Genomic DNA, 17203 nt, shown 5'->3' on the forward strand with positions numbered 1-17203 from the left:
TACAAACAAACAAACAAACAAACAAAGTTTTCCTCTTTATAATATTAGTGTAGATAATTATTTTAACTAGATTTCCGCCCGCGTTTTTAAGGAGAACCCGCATAGTTCCCGTTCCCGTGGCATTTCCGGGATAAAACCTATCCTATGTGTTAATACAAGTTACCCTCTATATGTGTGCTAAATTTCATTGTCATCGGTTCAATAGTATTTGCGTGAAAGAGTAACAATCATACACATATACATCCATCCTCACAAACTTTCGCATTTATAATATTAGTTAGTAGGATTTCGTTTTTCATTTCTTACCTACGGTTAACCTATTTTTTTCACAAAAATTAACACAGCCTCTGTCATCTCTGTTTTTTTTATATTTTTGAAGTGAAACTTCTTTATCGGGGTTGGAAAAAAATTTATTGTAACATTTTTTCGTTACGCGTGACATTTTTCCGTTACGCGCCATCTTTTTCTTATCCCTACCACGCGTGATTCGACGTATTTCTGTAAATTTGCATATAGTAAATTATTTTTTGAAGAATAAGGTCATAAAGAAGTTTCACTTCTTACGTGTGTACACTAGTACACGCACACATTTTTTTATATTTTCTTATCAATAAACACCAATATTACTAAGTATATGCGTTAATATCATTTGATGCACATCTCTGAACACAGTTCTGACGTTGTCTGTGTCCGTCGCGGTTGTGAAATGGAAGTAGCACTCTCTTGTTCGAGTCGCTTCGTGGATGACAAAGCGCTCTGAGGCGGGTAGTTTGCGACGGTCGCGTTTCTTTGTGAGATCCTGTAATTAATGAATGCTTAGCCACTCAAGTGCTGAACGACCGGGAGCCGGTCGATCCACATTCAGGGGCTTGTGCGTTGCGACCGGCTCCCGGTCGATCAACAGTCGTGGGTTTTGCGTTCGCTTTATAAAACGGTCTAATAACCTTCCTCTTTCTAACTTATATGACATGTTAAGGAAAGAACAGGCTAGCTATAAATCAAGATAACAACATAACCACATGATTTAAGTGGCCCACTTTTCATGACACATTGAGTAGGTAGTTTTTTGTACAAAAAAATAAACAAGGAATGTGTAAAAAAAATGTATGGGAGGGTATGATGTTTTTATTTTCTCGTAAGAAGAGTGTAACAAAGGATCAATAAATATTAAAATCTCACTGAACAGCTGTTTTAATTTTTTATTAGCCGACAAAATGTAACAAAAATTACAAGGGTACATTTGCTTTGACTTACAAGTTGTTTTTATTTATTTAAATGTTACCATGTTTTGACAAGGCATAGACTATTTTATTATCTATGAATATACATATATACTTGCAAATGTGCTAGATAAAGGAATCTGAGATAATCGACTTTAAAAAAATATTGGACCGCCAAAAACCCCAACTGCGGAGGCACCGGGAGCCGGTTCCGCACAAGACCCGATTTTTGCAAAATGGCTCCCGCACTTGAGTGGTTAGAAGGTAATATATATTATATAGAAATGAAATATAAATATGTATACTGGTTATAAATCAACTGCATGATAGTAATAGAATAAATCACAAACACTTGTAACCAGTTTTGTAGACCAAAAGAAAGAAGTATGGAATTGAGAACATAAATTCTTCTACCTATAAGGTATATACCTACCTACTAGGTAGGTACTATTTAACAAACTTACATGACATTTTTTTCTCATCTTATGAATATTATAATAGACCGTACCTATTTGTAAGTAAGTTATAAACTTATAACATTCTAAACTTTTTTTTAAATATTAGTTAATACATTTTATTATTCACTAGCAGTCCACCCCGGCTTCGCCCGTGGTACATATTTACGTTTTCTCTACGTAAGAACCATCCTCGTACTTCAAAGAATATAATAAAAAAAATTATCGAAATCGGTTCAGCCGTTCTCGAGTTATGCGCTTACCAACACATTTTGCGATTCATTTTTATATATAAGAGAAAATTAACTAAGTAAAATTAAACAAACAAAATGATAAATTAAATCCTATTTCCTACTGTGCTAATAATAGTATGTACACGTACGTAACATTAGGTACCGATTTTAAAATGTTTTAGCACAGGTTTTAGCATTAAAAAGCTACATTTTTTTTATCTTGATTCAACAAGTATCAATCGAATAAAACTAAAAAAAAATACTTCTAGAACATAAAACAACTTACAACAAACAAACTCTTGATAAACAACTTAGTTCTCGTGTATTCGTCTCCAGACGCCTGGAAATTCTCGTATTCTGGGAAATAAGGTGCGATACTGTGGCCTTGGGATATCTTGTATTCTAATATGTCTTGCTTATTTAGGAATACTATGAGACCTGCTTCTATGAGAAACCTGGAATAAATTATAATTTTTTTTATAGATATATAACTAAGTATAAACTTTTATAATATCTTCGTATGGTGAAACAATTTTTTAACTCAGGTATATCTTGTGGTTGTGTCATGAAAACTATGTTATCTTATAAGACGGAAATAAAATCAAAAACGGCTTAGTAGTTTCGGAGTGAACATTGAAGATCCATCACATCATGATGATGTAAGATTGTAAGTAGGTAATCCATACTAATATTATAAATGCGAAAGTAACTCTGTCTGTCTGTCTGTTACTCAATCACGCCTGAACTACTGAACCAATTTGCATGAAATTTGGTACCTACTTATAGATATATTTCGATAGGTACCCGAGAAAGGACATAGGATAGGTTTTATCCCGGAAATCCTACGGGAACGGGTTTTTCTCTGAAAAGGCGGGCGAAGCCGCGGGCGGAAAGCAAGTGTCCAATAAAAAAAACAAATACCTACAACAATTTATTGTCTAGCGAAATTAAATCATATTCAAATGTTTACAGACCTACTTTGCCAAACATCTTGGAATAGTACAAGCGATTCCTTGAGTCTGTTCTGCGAGCTATCCTCGCGCAGAGTCTGATCGAAATCGCTACACGCGACTATGAACCATATTGCATGAATACCCTCGAACACCTGAAAATGAAATAGTAAATGTAAATATGTATATATTTTTACGTTAAGGGAAACATGTAAAATAAATAAATAAATAATAGTAAATAACTGGAATTCCACATAAAGGTAAGTGTATTTTTTGGGATTTAAAGAAAATTTTATTAAAAATTCATGTGGTCAATTCAAACAATCTCGTTTGGTACTCTATCACGTGAAAACTGCTTGACCGATTCGATTGAAATTCATTATTTACATAATTTCTAAACAGGCTAGAAGTAGCTAGTTTTTTCTAATATTCGATTGTATATCCAACAAGAATTTACAATATTTTAGATAAATTTATACAGTATAATTGATCTTAAATATTTACCTGTATCCATTTTTTTCTTTCCCCCCTCTGCCCCCCCACATCGAACATCCAGAAATCTTGTACACCGCCGTGCATTGATTTTGGTACCTAATGTACAGAAATATCAATATAATTTTATATATTCTTGTTATAAAATAAGTTACAGGTAAATTAAAATAGGTTATTGGTGAGTTTATATGTAGATATTATATACTAGCCGCGCTCCGCGGTTTCACCCGCGTGGCTCCTCTCCTGTTGGTCTTAGCGTGATGATAATATATAGATAGTGTGTATTATAGCCTTCCTCGGTAAATGGGCTATCTAACACCGAAAGAATTTTTCAAATCGTACCAGTAGTTCCTGAGATTAGCGCGTTCAAACAAACAAACTCTTCAGCTTTATAATATTAGTATAGATGTATATATTATGTATGTATACCTCTCATACATAGGTATACATAATCTTCTTATATATAAAAATGAATCGCAAAATGTGTTGGTAAGCGCATAACTCGAGAACGGCTGAACCGATTTCGATAATTCTTTTTTTTATTATATTCCTTGAAGTACGAGGATGGTTCTTATGTAGAGAAAACGTAAATATGTACCACGGGCGAAGCCGGGGCGGACCGTTAGTAAAATCATAAAATCAATATTTTTTTGAAAGAATACTTGGGGCGTGATCTACAATCGATATCGAAGCCAAAAATATAGTACCTATATAGTATAATAATAGGTTTAACTTAGATTAAATAGTAAGTAAAATAACTATTTAAAAAATATAGTATAAAAGTATCTATTATTTACCTTAACTTTAAACTCAATTTTCTGTATGCCGGTGGTTTTCTGTCGACACCGCAAGATGTCGGCATCGGACGGTAAGTAGTCAGACTTGGCTATCAAGTCTATTCTGTCTAGAAAACTGGAATAGAAACAATACAGGGTGTCCCACTGTTGGTATACTAAGCTCAAAGGAGGTTATAGTTTTGCATACGCTGAGTACGTAAAAAATAATTAAAAAATTCCAGATTCATTTTTTTTCAAATAGATGAATTCTTAAAACTCTATGTGTACACCCATAACAAGCGAGCCGCCCAACTTTGCCACCAGCACGTGAGCTATCGTTTAAGATTATGTTTTCATAGATAAAATGCTCATATAAGAGAAGCGGTATATGCCGGCTGCGCGAAGCTAGAGAAGAAAACATGGATTTTCAGGAAAAATTTAGCAATAAATTTTGGACGTAATTTTTTTTTTAAGTATTTTTTACGTGTTCAGTGTATGCAAAACTACAAGTTCCTTCGCGCTTAGTATACCAATAGTGGGACACCCTGTATATAAATCTTATTTTTATAAAATTCTCGTGTCACAATGTTAGTCTGCATACTCCTCCGAAACGGGTGGACCGATTCTCATGAAATTTTCTGTGCATATCGGGTAAGTCTGAGAATCGGTCAACATCTATTTTTCATATGTACCACGGGCGAAGCCGGGGCGGACCGCTAGTATAAATATAATATAATAAATAGTTTAAATTAGGTGGAATATTTTAAATATAAGAAATAATATTATCTTAGTTATAAAATATACTTATGTGTAAGAAATGAAAATTTTTGAAACCATCAACGCCATCTGGTGTATATTTTACAAAATCTTGGAGTTATTTCAGCTCACTTGCAAATAGACACACATCCAACATGCATCTAATCTTCTCGAAGACTCAAGTTTTTGGTGAAACTCATGAAAATCTGTCCAGCAGTTATTGAGTCGAACACATACACGATATAATTTTACGATATTTTTCTTTTTTCTGTGTGTGTGTGTGTGTATTAATTTAACTTTTATTTTTGCCTTTTTATCTTCATGCAAAATGAACTGTTTTCATTTGTTTTACTTACTATTCAGCGCTGTCAATCAGCTGATATTCATTGGATCGTCTGAAACAGTCGCGGACGCCGCTGTCTTTCCATAATGCTCTCACATGATCGTAGTACTCCTAAAAGCATGGAATAAATAACAAATGTTATTTAAAATATAATATTGTATTTAATGAAAACAAGAGACAATCCTATTCTAAGACCTGATCAGTCGGTTGTTTCTGAAATTTTTTTAATATTATGATTACATAATTTGTACGTTTATATCTTATATATAAAATTCTCGTGTCACAATGTTAGTCTGCATACTCCTCCGAAACGGGTGGACCGATTCTCATGAAATTTTCTGTGCATATCGGGTAAGTCTGAGAATCGGCTAACATCTATTTTTCATATGTACCACCGGCGAAGCCGGGGCGGACAGCTAGTATTTTATAATATGGGTGCTTCACATCCAAACTATTAAATTAAACGCTAAAAACAGTTGGGAGATTAGATTCAATGGGTATAGGCCATGAGAAGATTGATATTTCATATTGATGCTATTTGTCAAATCAATTGAAAAGTTTGTAAATTCCGACAGATGGCGTTACTTGCTACCTCTGACTATGCGGGCGAAGCCGCGGGTAACATCTAGTTATCCAATAAATTTGTAGTATAAGAAATAGTAATTACCTCTGTATATTCCTCAGGTCCAGAAACTCCCAATTTAAGGATATATTGTTGGGACCTCACATTCTTAGGGTCCGCTAATCCAATGCTCAAAGCTGACATGTTATGCACTATTTCGTAAATTGACTCATGAATATTATGCCTGATGTGGTCTATTTTGTCTAAACGCTCCCTGAAAAATTGTACTATCTTAATATATATAAATCTCGTGTCACAATGTTTGTCCTCAATGGACTCCTAAACCACTTATATATATACCAATTATAATAAAATTCGCACACCATGTGCAGTTCGATCCAACTTGAGAGATAGGATAGTTTAAACATGTAGGTACCACGGGCGAAGCCGGGGCGGACCGCTAGTATAATATAAAATTTAATGCTCTAACTTCTAAGTATAAGTACCTATAAAACAATGTCGCTTTCCGCCATGCAAATAATATTTTATTTAGTTTCAGTCCGGCGGAATCGGTTGTACTTATCTAAACATAAAGATTTAAGAAAATACGTACCTACTATTAAAACCTTGTATGTGTAATATCTTCATTTGTTTTATAATCGTGGTTTTCCCACTCTCTCCCGTTCCTAGTAATAACAGTTTGATAGCCTGCAATTATAAATATTTTTTAAGAGTTAAGTATGAGTGTGAGTACCTACATTAATATATACATGGCTCCAACACACGTACATGTGCACAAGTGCTTTTAAACGAAAGAACGAATTTAGACAGCCTTATCACTTAGCAGCAATTTCTACCAGTCAACGCAAACTTATGAAGTTTTTTTAGCATTTTTAGGTATAAGGATCGACTACAATTATCAAAGGAAGCAAGAATTATGCACAATTTGGCTTATTTATTTTATCTTAAGCCAGGATTTATACAAGAATTTTTAATTATGATATCACTCACTTCATTATAAGATTTGATCCATTGTTTTATCTCTCTGTCAATTTGTTTTGATTGACTTTCCTTTTCGTCGTACTTTTTCACGCAGGGCAGGAGATGCATTTCTGTCTAAAATTTAAATGAAAAACATATAAATATAGGAAATTTGTTTATTTATTGATATATACTAGCGGTCCGCCCCGGCTTCGCCCGTGGTACATGTTTACGTTTTCTCTACATAAGAACCATCCTCGTACTTCAAGGAATATAATAAAAAAAGAATTATAAAAATCGGTTCAGCCGTTCTCGAGTTATGCGCTTACCAACACATTTTGCGATTCATTTTTATATATAAGATTTTTAGCCTAATCTACAATATTTTTTTCCTTTCATTCCATTCATAAAGTCTGACATAATAATATCTATTCATTTTGATATTCGTAGTTACCTAGTTAATTCAATTATAGTTAGTTTAACACAAGTAAAATGTGACCAAATTGGGAAAAACCGCTAGTCCTACCTTTAAATCCTACTAATATGTACCTATTAGCGAAAATTTGTACGAACATGGATGACGTTTTTACACGAAAACCACTGAACGGACTTTGATTAAACTTTGATTAAAGTTATGTAGCTTAATTACTAGAATAACCCATAATTAACTATTTAAATATTTGTATTTGCCCTCGAATGAAATAGCGCAGCACAGCTAGTCCTACTCCTACTACCTACATAATATTATAAATGCAAGAGTTAGTGGGTAGGGATAGATGTTAGTTACTCTTTAAGAAAAAACGGCTGGACAGATTCGGATGAATCCATACATTGGAATAACACATGAGATATAAAAAATACTTGATTTTTCCCGCGGGTAAAATCGCATAGCACAGCTAGTACATCATAATCTTCAATACTTAACTTCGCTTTGATGTTTCAAGTATAATTTTGTTGTAGGTGCTATCTCAAGCACTCAAGGGTTTTGATAAGACTACTGCTGTTATCGATAGACGCCGTTAATATGTATTTTGATTATTATGATATATTTTTGTTTGTTTTAATTTCTTTAATGCATGCTACACAACTGTACATTTTTTTATCTATACTAATATTATAAAGAGGAAAGGTCTGTAATTATGTATGTATGTAAGGTTTTCACGCATAAACTACTGGACCGATTTCAAAAATTCTTTCACCATTAGAAAGCTGCATCTTCACTGAGCAACATAGGCTATATTGCATTTTCAAAAAAATTTGAGATCCTTATCAAAAATGCAATAATGGAACCCAAGGTGTAAATTCTGTCATCGCGTGCGCTGCGGAATCTATTCCTTGAAGTACGAGGATGGTTCTTATGAAAAAAAAACCTAAACATGTAGGTACCACGGGCGAAGCCGGGGCGGACCGCTAGTATGTTGTAATTTTAAGTTTACATGTAGTTTAATTTAATAAAAAAGGGAGAAAAAAACGATTGTTCTGGATTCACTTGCTTCTGTCCATATTTAAGCTAAATTTCAGTTTTCATCCATATCCAAAAAGTCATTTCTCCTAGGTATTTAAAAAAAAATTTTCCATTCATCTTTCTTATAAATTTTTGGTGGTCAAAACGTGGTCAAAACAGTTCCATTTAATAATTGTATTGCCTAGTATGAACCAGGAAGTCGGGTCATGAATCATGATCAAAATTTGTTGAGCTCGAGTCGGTAGAAATTCTATTTTCGACAATGTTGCCAAATGACTTTTCCTAAGCTTTTCCTCAACAGATAATTATTTCAAATAAAATCTCTTATATAAAATATGTTCAATAAATTATAGGGTTATCTATAGAATTTAACGTTTTATCGTTTTTAAGATTCACTTTTAGATATTTTTCTTATAAAAGGGTTAAAAGATTTCTATTATTAGCTAACGGTATTGGAATTTATAATAAAAGTATGTATTCGCTTTCCCGTTATCTGTATACTATTTGACATAATTATTAAATAACTAGCGGTCCGCCCCGGCTTCGCCCGTGGTACATATTTACGTTTTCTCTACATAAGAACCATCCTCGTACTTCAAGGAATATAATAAAAAAAGAATTATCGAAATCGGTTCAGCCGTTCTCGAGTTATGCGCTTACCAACACATTTTGCGATTCATTTTTATATATAAGAAGACTAGCGGTCCGCCCCGGCTTCGCCCGTGGTACATGTTTACGTTTTCTCTACATAAGAACCATCCTCGTACTTCAAGGAATATAATAAAAAAAGAATTATCGAAATCGGTTCAGCCGTTCTCGAGTTATGCGCTTACCAACACATTTTGGGATTCATTTTTATATATATATAAGAAGATTATAATCATTGCGAATCTATGATTCTAAAAATAATATTTGTTACTTTTGACTTTTTTGAGTGTATTTTACACACGTTCACAGTTAAAATCTTTTGTTTTTGCCGCTTGATTAGTATTTATATTAATAAATACACAAACAATTATTATTTTATATATGATAGCTTTGTTTTAAAATAAATAGATAATTACTTACACGATATATCCGACTGGTGCACTACAAAAATCTGTGTTCATTGATATTCTATCAAACGTTATCTAAGATTACCGTGAGTGAGTTATAATTTTTGATAATAATAATATTATATCATGGATGCCATATTTGTTTAAGAATTATTGATTTAGGTAGCTGCTTTTTAATAACTTGCCACTGAAGAAGTCAAAACACAATGTGATGATCTATCATCACTACATAGTATAAAACAAAGTCGCTTTCTCTGTTCCTATGTATGCTTAAATCTTTAAAACTACGCAACGGATTTTGATGCGGTTTTTTTTAATAGATAGAGTGATTCAAGAGGAAGTTTTTAGTATATAATTTATTATGTTTTAGACAAAGCGAGCGAAGCCGCGGGCGATAAGTTAGTTGATAAAATATAAAAATGCTATTATACACTTCTAAGCTTTATTTTTTACTAAATCGAGCCCGCGGCTTCATTCGTGGCACATTCTTAAGTGTACAATTCCATTATTTTATGTAAATAATTTAGCAAGAGATTTATTGATTTTCTTGTGTTCAAATTTTTATGTTCTCACTTGGTCAAGGTAATTTTTAATTTAGAACCATTTAGGTCTGGAACATACCTACTGCATATTATTTTTTACCGATATATATTTTATACTAGCTTTCCGCCCGCGGCTTCGCCCGCGCATTCAAAGAAAAACCCGCATAGTTCCCGTTCCCATGGGATTTCCGGGATTGCGTCATTTTCCCGGGATAAAAAGTAGCCTATGTCCTTTCTCGGGTATCAAAATATCTCCATACCAAATTTCATGAAAATTGGTTCAGTAGTTTAGGCGTGATTGAGTAACAGACAGACAGACAGACAGAGTTACTTTCGCATTTATAATATTAGTATGGTATAGTATGGTATTTTATATTCAATTAATTTATATGTAACAGAACTCATATTGACTTCATTTTTTTTTCTGAGTTCTTTAAGAACTATTTTACCGTTAGCCGTGAAATAAAAAAAGGATACAGGGAAAATAAAACAAGAAATAAAATCAGAACTTTAATCAGTTTTACTATTAAAACAGTTTATTACAATAAAATATTACTATTGTTACTTAAATTCAATATTTGGTTGTTGACTAGACCGCCATCTTGTAGCAAGCGTTGAACGTTTATCTGCTGCATCTGGAAATTAAAATAACTATTTTTAAACATTTTTTAATTATTGCACGCCTCATAAGCGAAGCGTTGAGGTGGGTACTACTGTCACTTCGCGCAAAACATCTGATTTTTCAAACTTAAAATGTCTTTATGTATCATACATTGCACTTGTAAGATAATACATACACACACATATTAAGAAAAAACACTATTTTTAACATTCATGATATTTTTGATGTCATTTTTGTTATTTAAACTAGTTAAAAAACAGTTTAAAAAAGTTCTGTCTTGGACGTCCGTGTGTCTGTATGTGCGGATCCTTTTTCTTGTTAACACGATAGCGACCGAAATACTTTACTAATCGAGTCTTTTTTTTTCTCTTACGCTTGAGTATGCTCAGGAATAGAACCCTTTCATTTTTCAGGGTCTGATTCGATGTGGATTAATTGTTATTAAATAAACAAAAATAATAATTAATAAATAATTATTAAAAAAAAAAAAATTATGAGGTGTGCACTTTTGGATTTTCCAAATTATTTCAAGATTATTACAAACTGGACTATTGCAATTTTTAGATAAAAAAATATATACCGGCCGCATTGATAACCTCCTCCTTTTTTTGAAGTCGATTAAAAATGCTTAAAATGAAAAGATACCTATTAGCAAGGAAATGTATTAAAAAAATCCTTCTTTCATATGAGATAACTAAGGGATAGTAATCTTTACTAATATTATAAAGCTGAAGAGTTAATTTGTTTGTTTGAACGCGCTTATCTCAAGAACTACTGGTCCGATTTGAAAAATTCTTTCGGTGTTAGATAGCCCATTTATCAAGGAAGGCTATATATATCATCACGCTAAGACCAACAGGAGCGGAGCACTGCGGGTAAAACCGCGGAGCACAGCTAGTAACATCTATAATTCATGAATTTTCTATAGAATATGCATTATAATATTTTTGATATCCGTAAAAAGTGCCAAACAAAAGGAAATAGGGACGCTGTCACAAATCTGCGTTACTCAAATTTAGGTATCTAACGACGTAACTTTGTTCGCGGCAATATCACGCTCACGTAAACATAGCGCATTCCATTTTATAGACCATCTTCATACTTGATATTATTTTTAATTTTTGATATTATGTATTTTTATTGAAATTGATTCCAGAAGATTACTAGGAACTTTAAAAATTCATTTTGTTACTTTTATTAGTAGGTACGATCCTAATAAATATGTTAGTATATTCAAACAACTTAAAAAAGTGTGACTATTTTACATCATTATTTCATTGAATAATAATCTATGAATTGTATACAATATCAAAGCTTTTTAAGAAATGTAGAATTATTATCATACATATGATGTTACCGGCACTGTATTAAATCCGGCATTGTATACAATTCTTAGTAAATGTATGTTATTCCGAAAAATAGTCGGAATGAAATAAATTATAGGTATTCGTCACATAACACATTACCTAGGATACTCTTAAATCTGAACTTTTCCTACGTAGCAAACACATTTGCAAGTGTGGGTAGTTTTTGGGGTAGCTATTAACCAATATGAGGTCAAAACTAAAATCCAAGATGGCGCCGACGAAAATTTTACATCTTTTCGTCATGGGTGTCATTTTCAAGGTTTTGGAGTAGCTCTTAACAAATATGAGGTCAAAACTAAAATCCAAGATGGCGCCGACGAAAATTTGACTTTTTTCGTGATGGGTGTCATTTTCATGGTTTTTGGGGTAGCTATTAACGAATATGAGGTTAAAACCAAAATCCAAGATGGCGCCGACGAAAATTTGACTTTTTTCGTGATGGGTGTCATTTTCATGGTTTTTGGGGTAGCTATTAACGAATATGAGGTTAAAACCAAAATCCAAGATGGCGCCGACGAAAATTTGACATCTTTTCGTCATAGGTGTAATTTTCTTAATAATAAAGAAGTAAACTAAAATAAAATAACAGATTTTCGTCGGCGCCATCTTGGATTTTATTTTTGACCTCATATTGGTTAATAGCTACCCCAAAAACCATGAAAATGACACCCATGACGAAAAGATGTAAAATTTTCGTCGGCGCCATCTTGGATTTTAGTTTTGACCTCATATTAGTTAATAGCTACCCCAAAAACCATGAAAATGACACCCATGACGAAAAGATGGCAAATTTTCGTCGGCGCCATCTTGGATTTTGGTTTTAACCTCATATTCGTTAATAGCTACCCCAAAAACCATGAAAATGACACCCATCACGAAAAAAGTCAAATTTTCGTCGGCGCCATCTTGGATTTTGGTTTTAACCTCATATTCGTTAATAGCTACCCCAAAAACCATGAAAATGACACCCATGACGAAAAGATGGCAAATTTTCGTCGGCGCCATTTTGGATTTAAGTTTTGTCAAATTGCTTTACCCCACCAATCCGTTCAACAACCCATAAAAAAAGAGGATCTCAGTCAACATAATTTTTAAAACATAATTTTAAATTACAAATAACTGGAATATGAAACTTATACAGTTTACTCTTATAAAGTATCAAATATTTCAAATCACGAAAACGACAGTATACGCACAATAATCTTTTTCTAATTCGTTTTTATTTTTGGGACGAGGAGCGATACACCCGTCCTTCCAAGAGCGCTTCTGAGCGCGGTCTGACGACCCGCGAGAGCAAAATGTATGAAGAAATCGACAAGTATTTTTAATTTAGCTTATAATTGAAATAAAATTTTGATTTAGATACAAAAAAATTATCACAATCTATAAAGGACTATATATCCCTCAATAATTTATAGGTAAGAAGATAGATTAGGCTTTTAATTTTCTTAAAAGTGTACCGGTTTAGACCCCATTTTTTTGCATTTTATGGGATCATTGTGCTGGGAAAATCGTATTTCAGTGACAATTTTGTATGACGTCGTACAATTTTTATAAGATGATCGTAGAACTGAATATATTATCTTTAAATTAAGATATTACTTTGTTCTCACGTGTAAGTGCTTTGAGTTAAAATTGTACCGTAAAATAGCGGTTTTTGTTAAAAAACTGTTATAGCACCCTTAATAGTAAGTAATCACAAACCCAAAATGCTAAACTAATTTTGACAAAACTTTTCACATTAGAAACTAACCTAAAAACATTATTTACATCACAATAAAACTTTCCACATACAAAAGTTACCTTAAATATTATTAACTTTAAAATAATAATAAAAATAATACATACATCATGACTCCTTACAGTATAATTAGGGTCACCATACACTTGGCTGGCGTGTTGTAGAATCGCAGGTGTATGCGCCGCCTTATTCATTCTTGTTTGTGAAAATATATCTATAAATAATAAATAAATAAATAAATAACATATTTAATGGAAGTTGTAATAAAAACTCGAGTCGGGGAAAAAGTAGTTTAGTTATGTAACTAACACACAAACAAACAAAATATTTTTGTTTTTATTATATAATAGTTTTAGGAAAATTGTTAAAAATCATGTAATTTACTTTTAACAATTGTCCTAAAACTATTATATAATAAAATGTTTATCTTAAAAGCGATACTTTTTTCCATTCTTTACTTAGTTTTGTTTTCTTACCAAAAGCCCATGTTCTTTCGCTCTTCCAGTCTATTTCTAATTCAAATTTCATCAAAATCGCTTCAATTAATTTCTTGTTTTAAATTAAAAACGCTACAGACAGCCACACATTTTTAATATTAGTAAAAATATACAAACCTTTATTATCGCTCCGCTTCTCTAACTCAATTTTTATTCTTGGTACTTTCAACATCGATAAAGCTCTTTGAGAATTCGGTATGATACTCGTTGACCCCTAAAAATATATGAAACCAAATTGTATATAAAAAAATACATAAAAGAAAACACACGAAAACAGTATATAGCACAATGGGCGGCCTTATCACTATGCAGTGATCTCTACCAGACAACTTTTTAGAGGCAACTTCATAATATATAATAATTGTTTAACGAAAAATGTTTAATTGTGTTTGCTATTATTGTGGAGTCAAATAAATGATCTTTCTTTCTTTCTTTCTTTCTTTCAAAAAACTAAACCGCCTTGAAACTAGAACAACAAAATTTATAGGACCTTATGGAAGGCACCACCTTCCAAATAAAGAAAGAATCATCGAAATCGGTACCAAACCCAATCAAAATAAATCAAAATAATTCTTGAATATAATTTACTAGCTTACCGCCCGCGGCTTCGCCCGCTTTGTCTAAAACCTAATAAATTATATACTAAAACCTTCCTCTTGAATCACTCTATCTATAAAAAAAAGCGCATCAAAATCCGTTGCGTAGTTTTAAAGATTTATGCATACAAAGGGGCATAGGGACAGAGAAAGCGACTTTGTTTTATACTATGTAGTGAAGAAAAAATCCCAAAAAAATTACCAAAAAAAAATCCATTATTTTCAATGAATTGGCAAAAACATAATGGTTTTTACAATATCAAAGATTATCGATCTATGATCTATTTTTAATCTTTCCTCTAATTGAGTTTACATGTAATATTAGTAATCTATTTATTATAACAGTTTCCGGAAAAAAATGATATTTCCATAGATAAGTCAATTTTCAATTAACTTTTTATATTTATCTTTGTGAAAGGAAAAATAATAATTACTGCGGGTTTTTTTCTTTTGTGCTGTGCATTTAATATTATTTTTTATATTTAAACATAAAAAGTTAAATTATATATTACTACTAGCTTTCCACCCGCGGCATCGTCTGCGCAGTCAAAGAAAAACCCGCATCGTTCCCGTTCCCTTGGAATTTCCGAGATAAAACCTATCCTATGTCCTTTCTTGGGTATCAAAATATCTCTATACCAAATTTCATGCAAATTGGTTCAGTAGTTCAGGCGTGATTGAGTAACTGACAGACAGACAGAGTTACTTTCGCATTTATAATATTATATTTTCAATTAACTTTTTATATTTATCTTTGTGAAAGGAAAAATAATAATTACTGCGGGTTTTTTTCTTTTGTGCTTTGCATTTAATAATATTATTTTTTATATTTAAACATAAAAAGTTAAATTATGTACCTATCGTTATTCGAACTCGCCTTATGCTTATGGTATTTCTTTATTAAAAAAAGAGCGTGTGTGCCGAGCACACGTGTCAAAAGTGAAACTTTTTTAGCAAGATTCAAAGATATCAAAATCGTCGCTATACTCCATGACGTGACGGTATTGTCATGATGCGACCTTGAAATTTCAATTTCATCGCGCCTAAAGAAGTTTCACTTCAAAACTTATTTAATTATATCGAACCTACAACCCACTTGAACTATGTTTCGTAGCCAAAAATCATGACTTTTGTACTTATATTTTCCAAAAATATGCAAAAATAGAGTAATCATTTCTCATAGTTTAATTTATTTTCTTTACGCATCGTTCTATTTTCATAAATATTATGTGAAAACAAAACAAAAAACAACTTTTTACTAGTTAAATAAAAAAATATTTTCTAAATAAATAAACAACTTTTTACTAAATAAATAAATAAAAAACCATACCTTAGCAAAAGAAACAACAGATACGTCAATAATTTTATCCCGGTTGATGTTATTTTGAACCAAATGTTGTAAAACTTGGCCCGGACTGGGATTCAAACCTTCGACCTGTAATATTTATTTATTAAATCCTACTAATATTATAAATGCGAAAGTTTGTGTGTGTGTTTGTTACTCTTTCACGCAAATACTACTGAACCGATTACAATGAAATTTAGCATCCATATAGAGGCTAACTTGGATTAACACATAGGATAGGTTTTATCCCTGAAATCCCACGGGAACGGGAACTATGCGGGTTTTCCTTTGAAAACGCGGGCGAAGCCGCGGGCGGATATCTAGTGTATGTCTATATCTATTATCTCTGTTTGTCTGTCTCTTATTCACGCGTCAACCACTCAACCGATTCGTATGAAATTTGATACAGACATCTATACTCATAAAGCTGAAGAGTTTGTTTGTTTGAACGCGCTATTCTCAGGAACTGCTGATCCGATTTGAAAAATTCCTTCCGTGTTAGATAGCCCATTTATCGAGGAAGGCTATAGGCTATATATCATCACGCTACGACTAACAGGAACGGAGCAATGCGGGTGACACCGCGCGGCACAGCTAGTAATAGATACAAATAGTAAATACCTCAATAACAACAAGTTTCCTTGCGGCTAGATGTCTCAAATCATTTCGCAGTCTACATCTAGCACATCGCTTCGCTCGCGTTCCCGCTGCGTTACTTCGCGAACTGCTATTAGAATATCTTTATATATTATATACATATATAAATCTCGTGTCACAATGTTTGTCCTCAATGGACTCCTAAACCACTTAACCGATTATAATAAAATTCGCACACCATGTGCAGTTCGATCCAACTTGAGAGATAGGATAGTTTAAACATGTAGGTACCACGGGCGAAGCCGGGGCGGACCGCTAGTTACGTTATATATATTATGAAATTAAAATATAAATAGTGTTAGACGTAACTTTCGATTTAATATTTAAGTGGATGAATAGTTGTCACTGCTTCTTGTCCGAACATGTTTAGCTGTCGAATACTATAAAATGCCGCTTTTCTTTGACTACTGGCGCATTCGTACAAATCGTGCCTGGGGGGGGGCGGACGTTGTTTATATATGACGTTCGACCCAACTACCCTCACTTTATTAATAGTCCTTGACTTGATCTAGAGTTTTATGTAATACAGTTTCTAAAAACCAAATATA

At 32.7% G+C, this 17203-nt stretch overlaps 2 protein-coding genes across 2 annotated transcripts in view; both read right to left on the reverse strand.

Moving 5' to 3' along the window:
• Window positions 1-54: 54 nt before the first annotated feature.
• On the reverse strand, window positions 55-9333 carry Galphaf (G protein alpha subunit f). Its single transcript, XM_090117697.1, has 10 exons — window positions 9302-9333; window positions 6799-6903; window positions 6401-6495; window positions 5893-6061; window positions 5239-5336; window positions 4148-4262; window positions 3363-3449; window positions 2883-3013; window positions 2195-2363; window positions 55-799 (listed from the first exon to the last, which is right to left on the reverse strand). The coding sequence occupies exons 2-10, from the start codon at window positions 6895-6897 to the stop codon at window positions 608-610; spliced, it is 1155 nt and encodes a 384-aa protein (XP_089973823.1). The 5' UTR covers window positions 6898-6903; window positions 9302-9333; the 3' UTR covers window positions 55-607.
• A 1036-nt stretch (window positions 9334-10369) lies between these two features.
• Window positions 10370-17203, reverse strand: part of LOC149896481 (uncharacterized) — a 34067-nt gene continuing 27233 nt past the window's right edge. The window contains exons 26-30 of the mRNA XM_090117425.1: window positions 16620-16722; window positions 15984-16088; window positions 14175-14271; window positions 13668-13774; window positions 10370-10465 (exon numbers count right to left, since the gene is read on the reverse strand). Of these exons, the coding sequence (XP_089973551.1) occupies window positions 10370-10465; window positions 13668-13774; window positions 14175-14271; window positions 15984-16088; window positions 16620-16722 (508 nt within the window). The remainder of the gene's footprint in view (window positions 10466-13667; window positions 13775-14174; window positions 14272-15983; window positions 16089-16619; window positions 16723-17203) is intronic.

This window comes from Colias eurytheme, chromosome 28, assembly GCF_061535395.1.
Source record: "Colias eurytheme isolate Ceu_HAF_F1 chromosome 28, ilColEury1 Martin Lab GWU primary, whole genome shotgun sequence".
Taxonomy (NCBI): domain Eukaryota; kingdom Metazoa; phylum Arthropoda; class Insecta; order Lepidoptera; family Pieridae; genus Colias; species Colias eurytheme.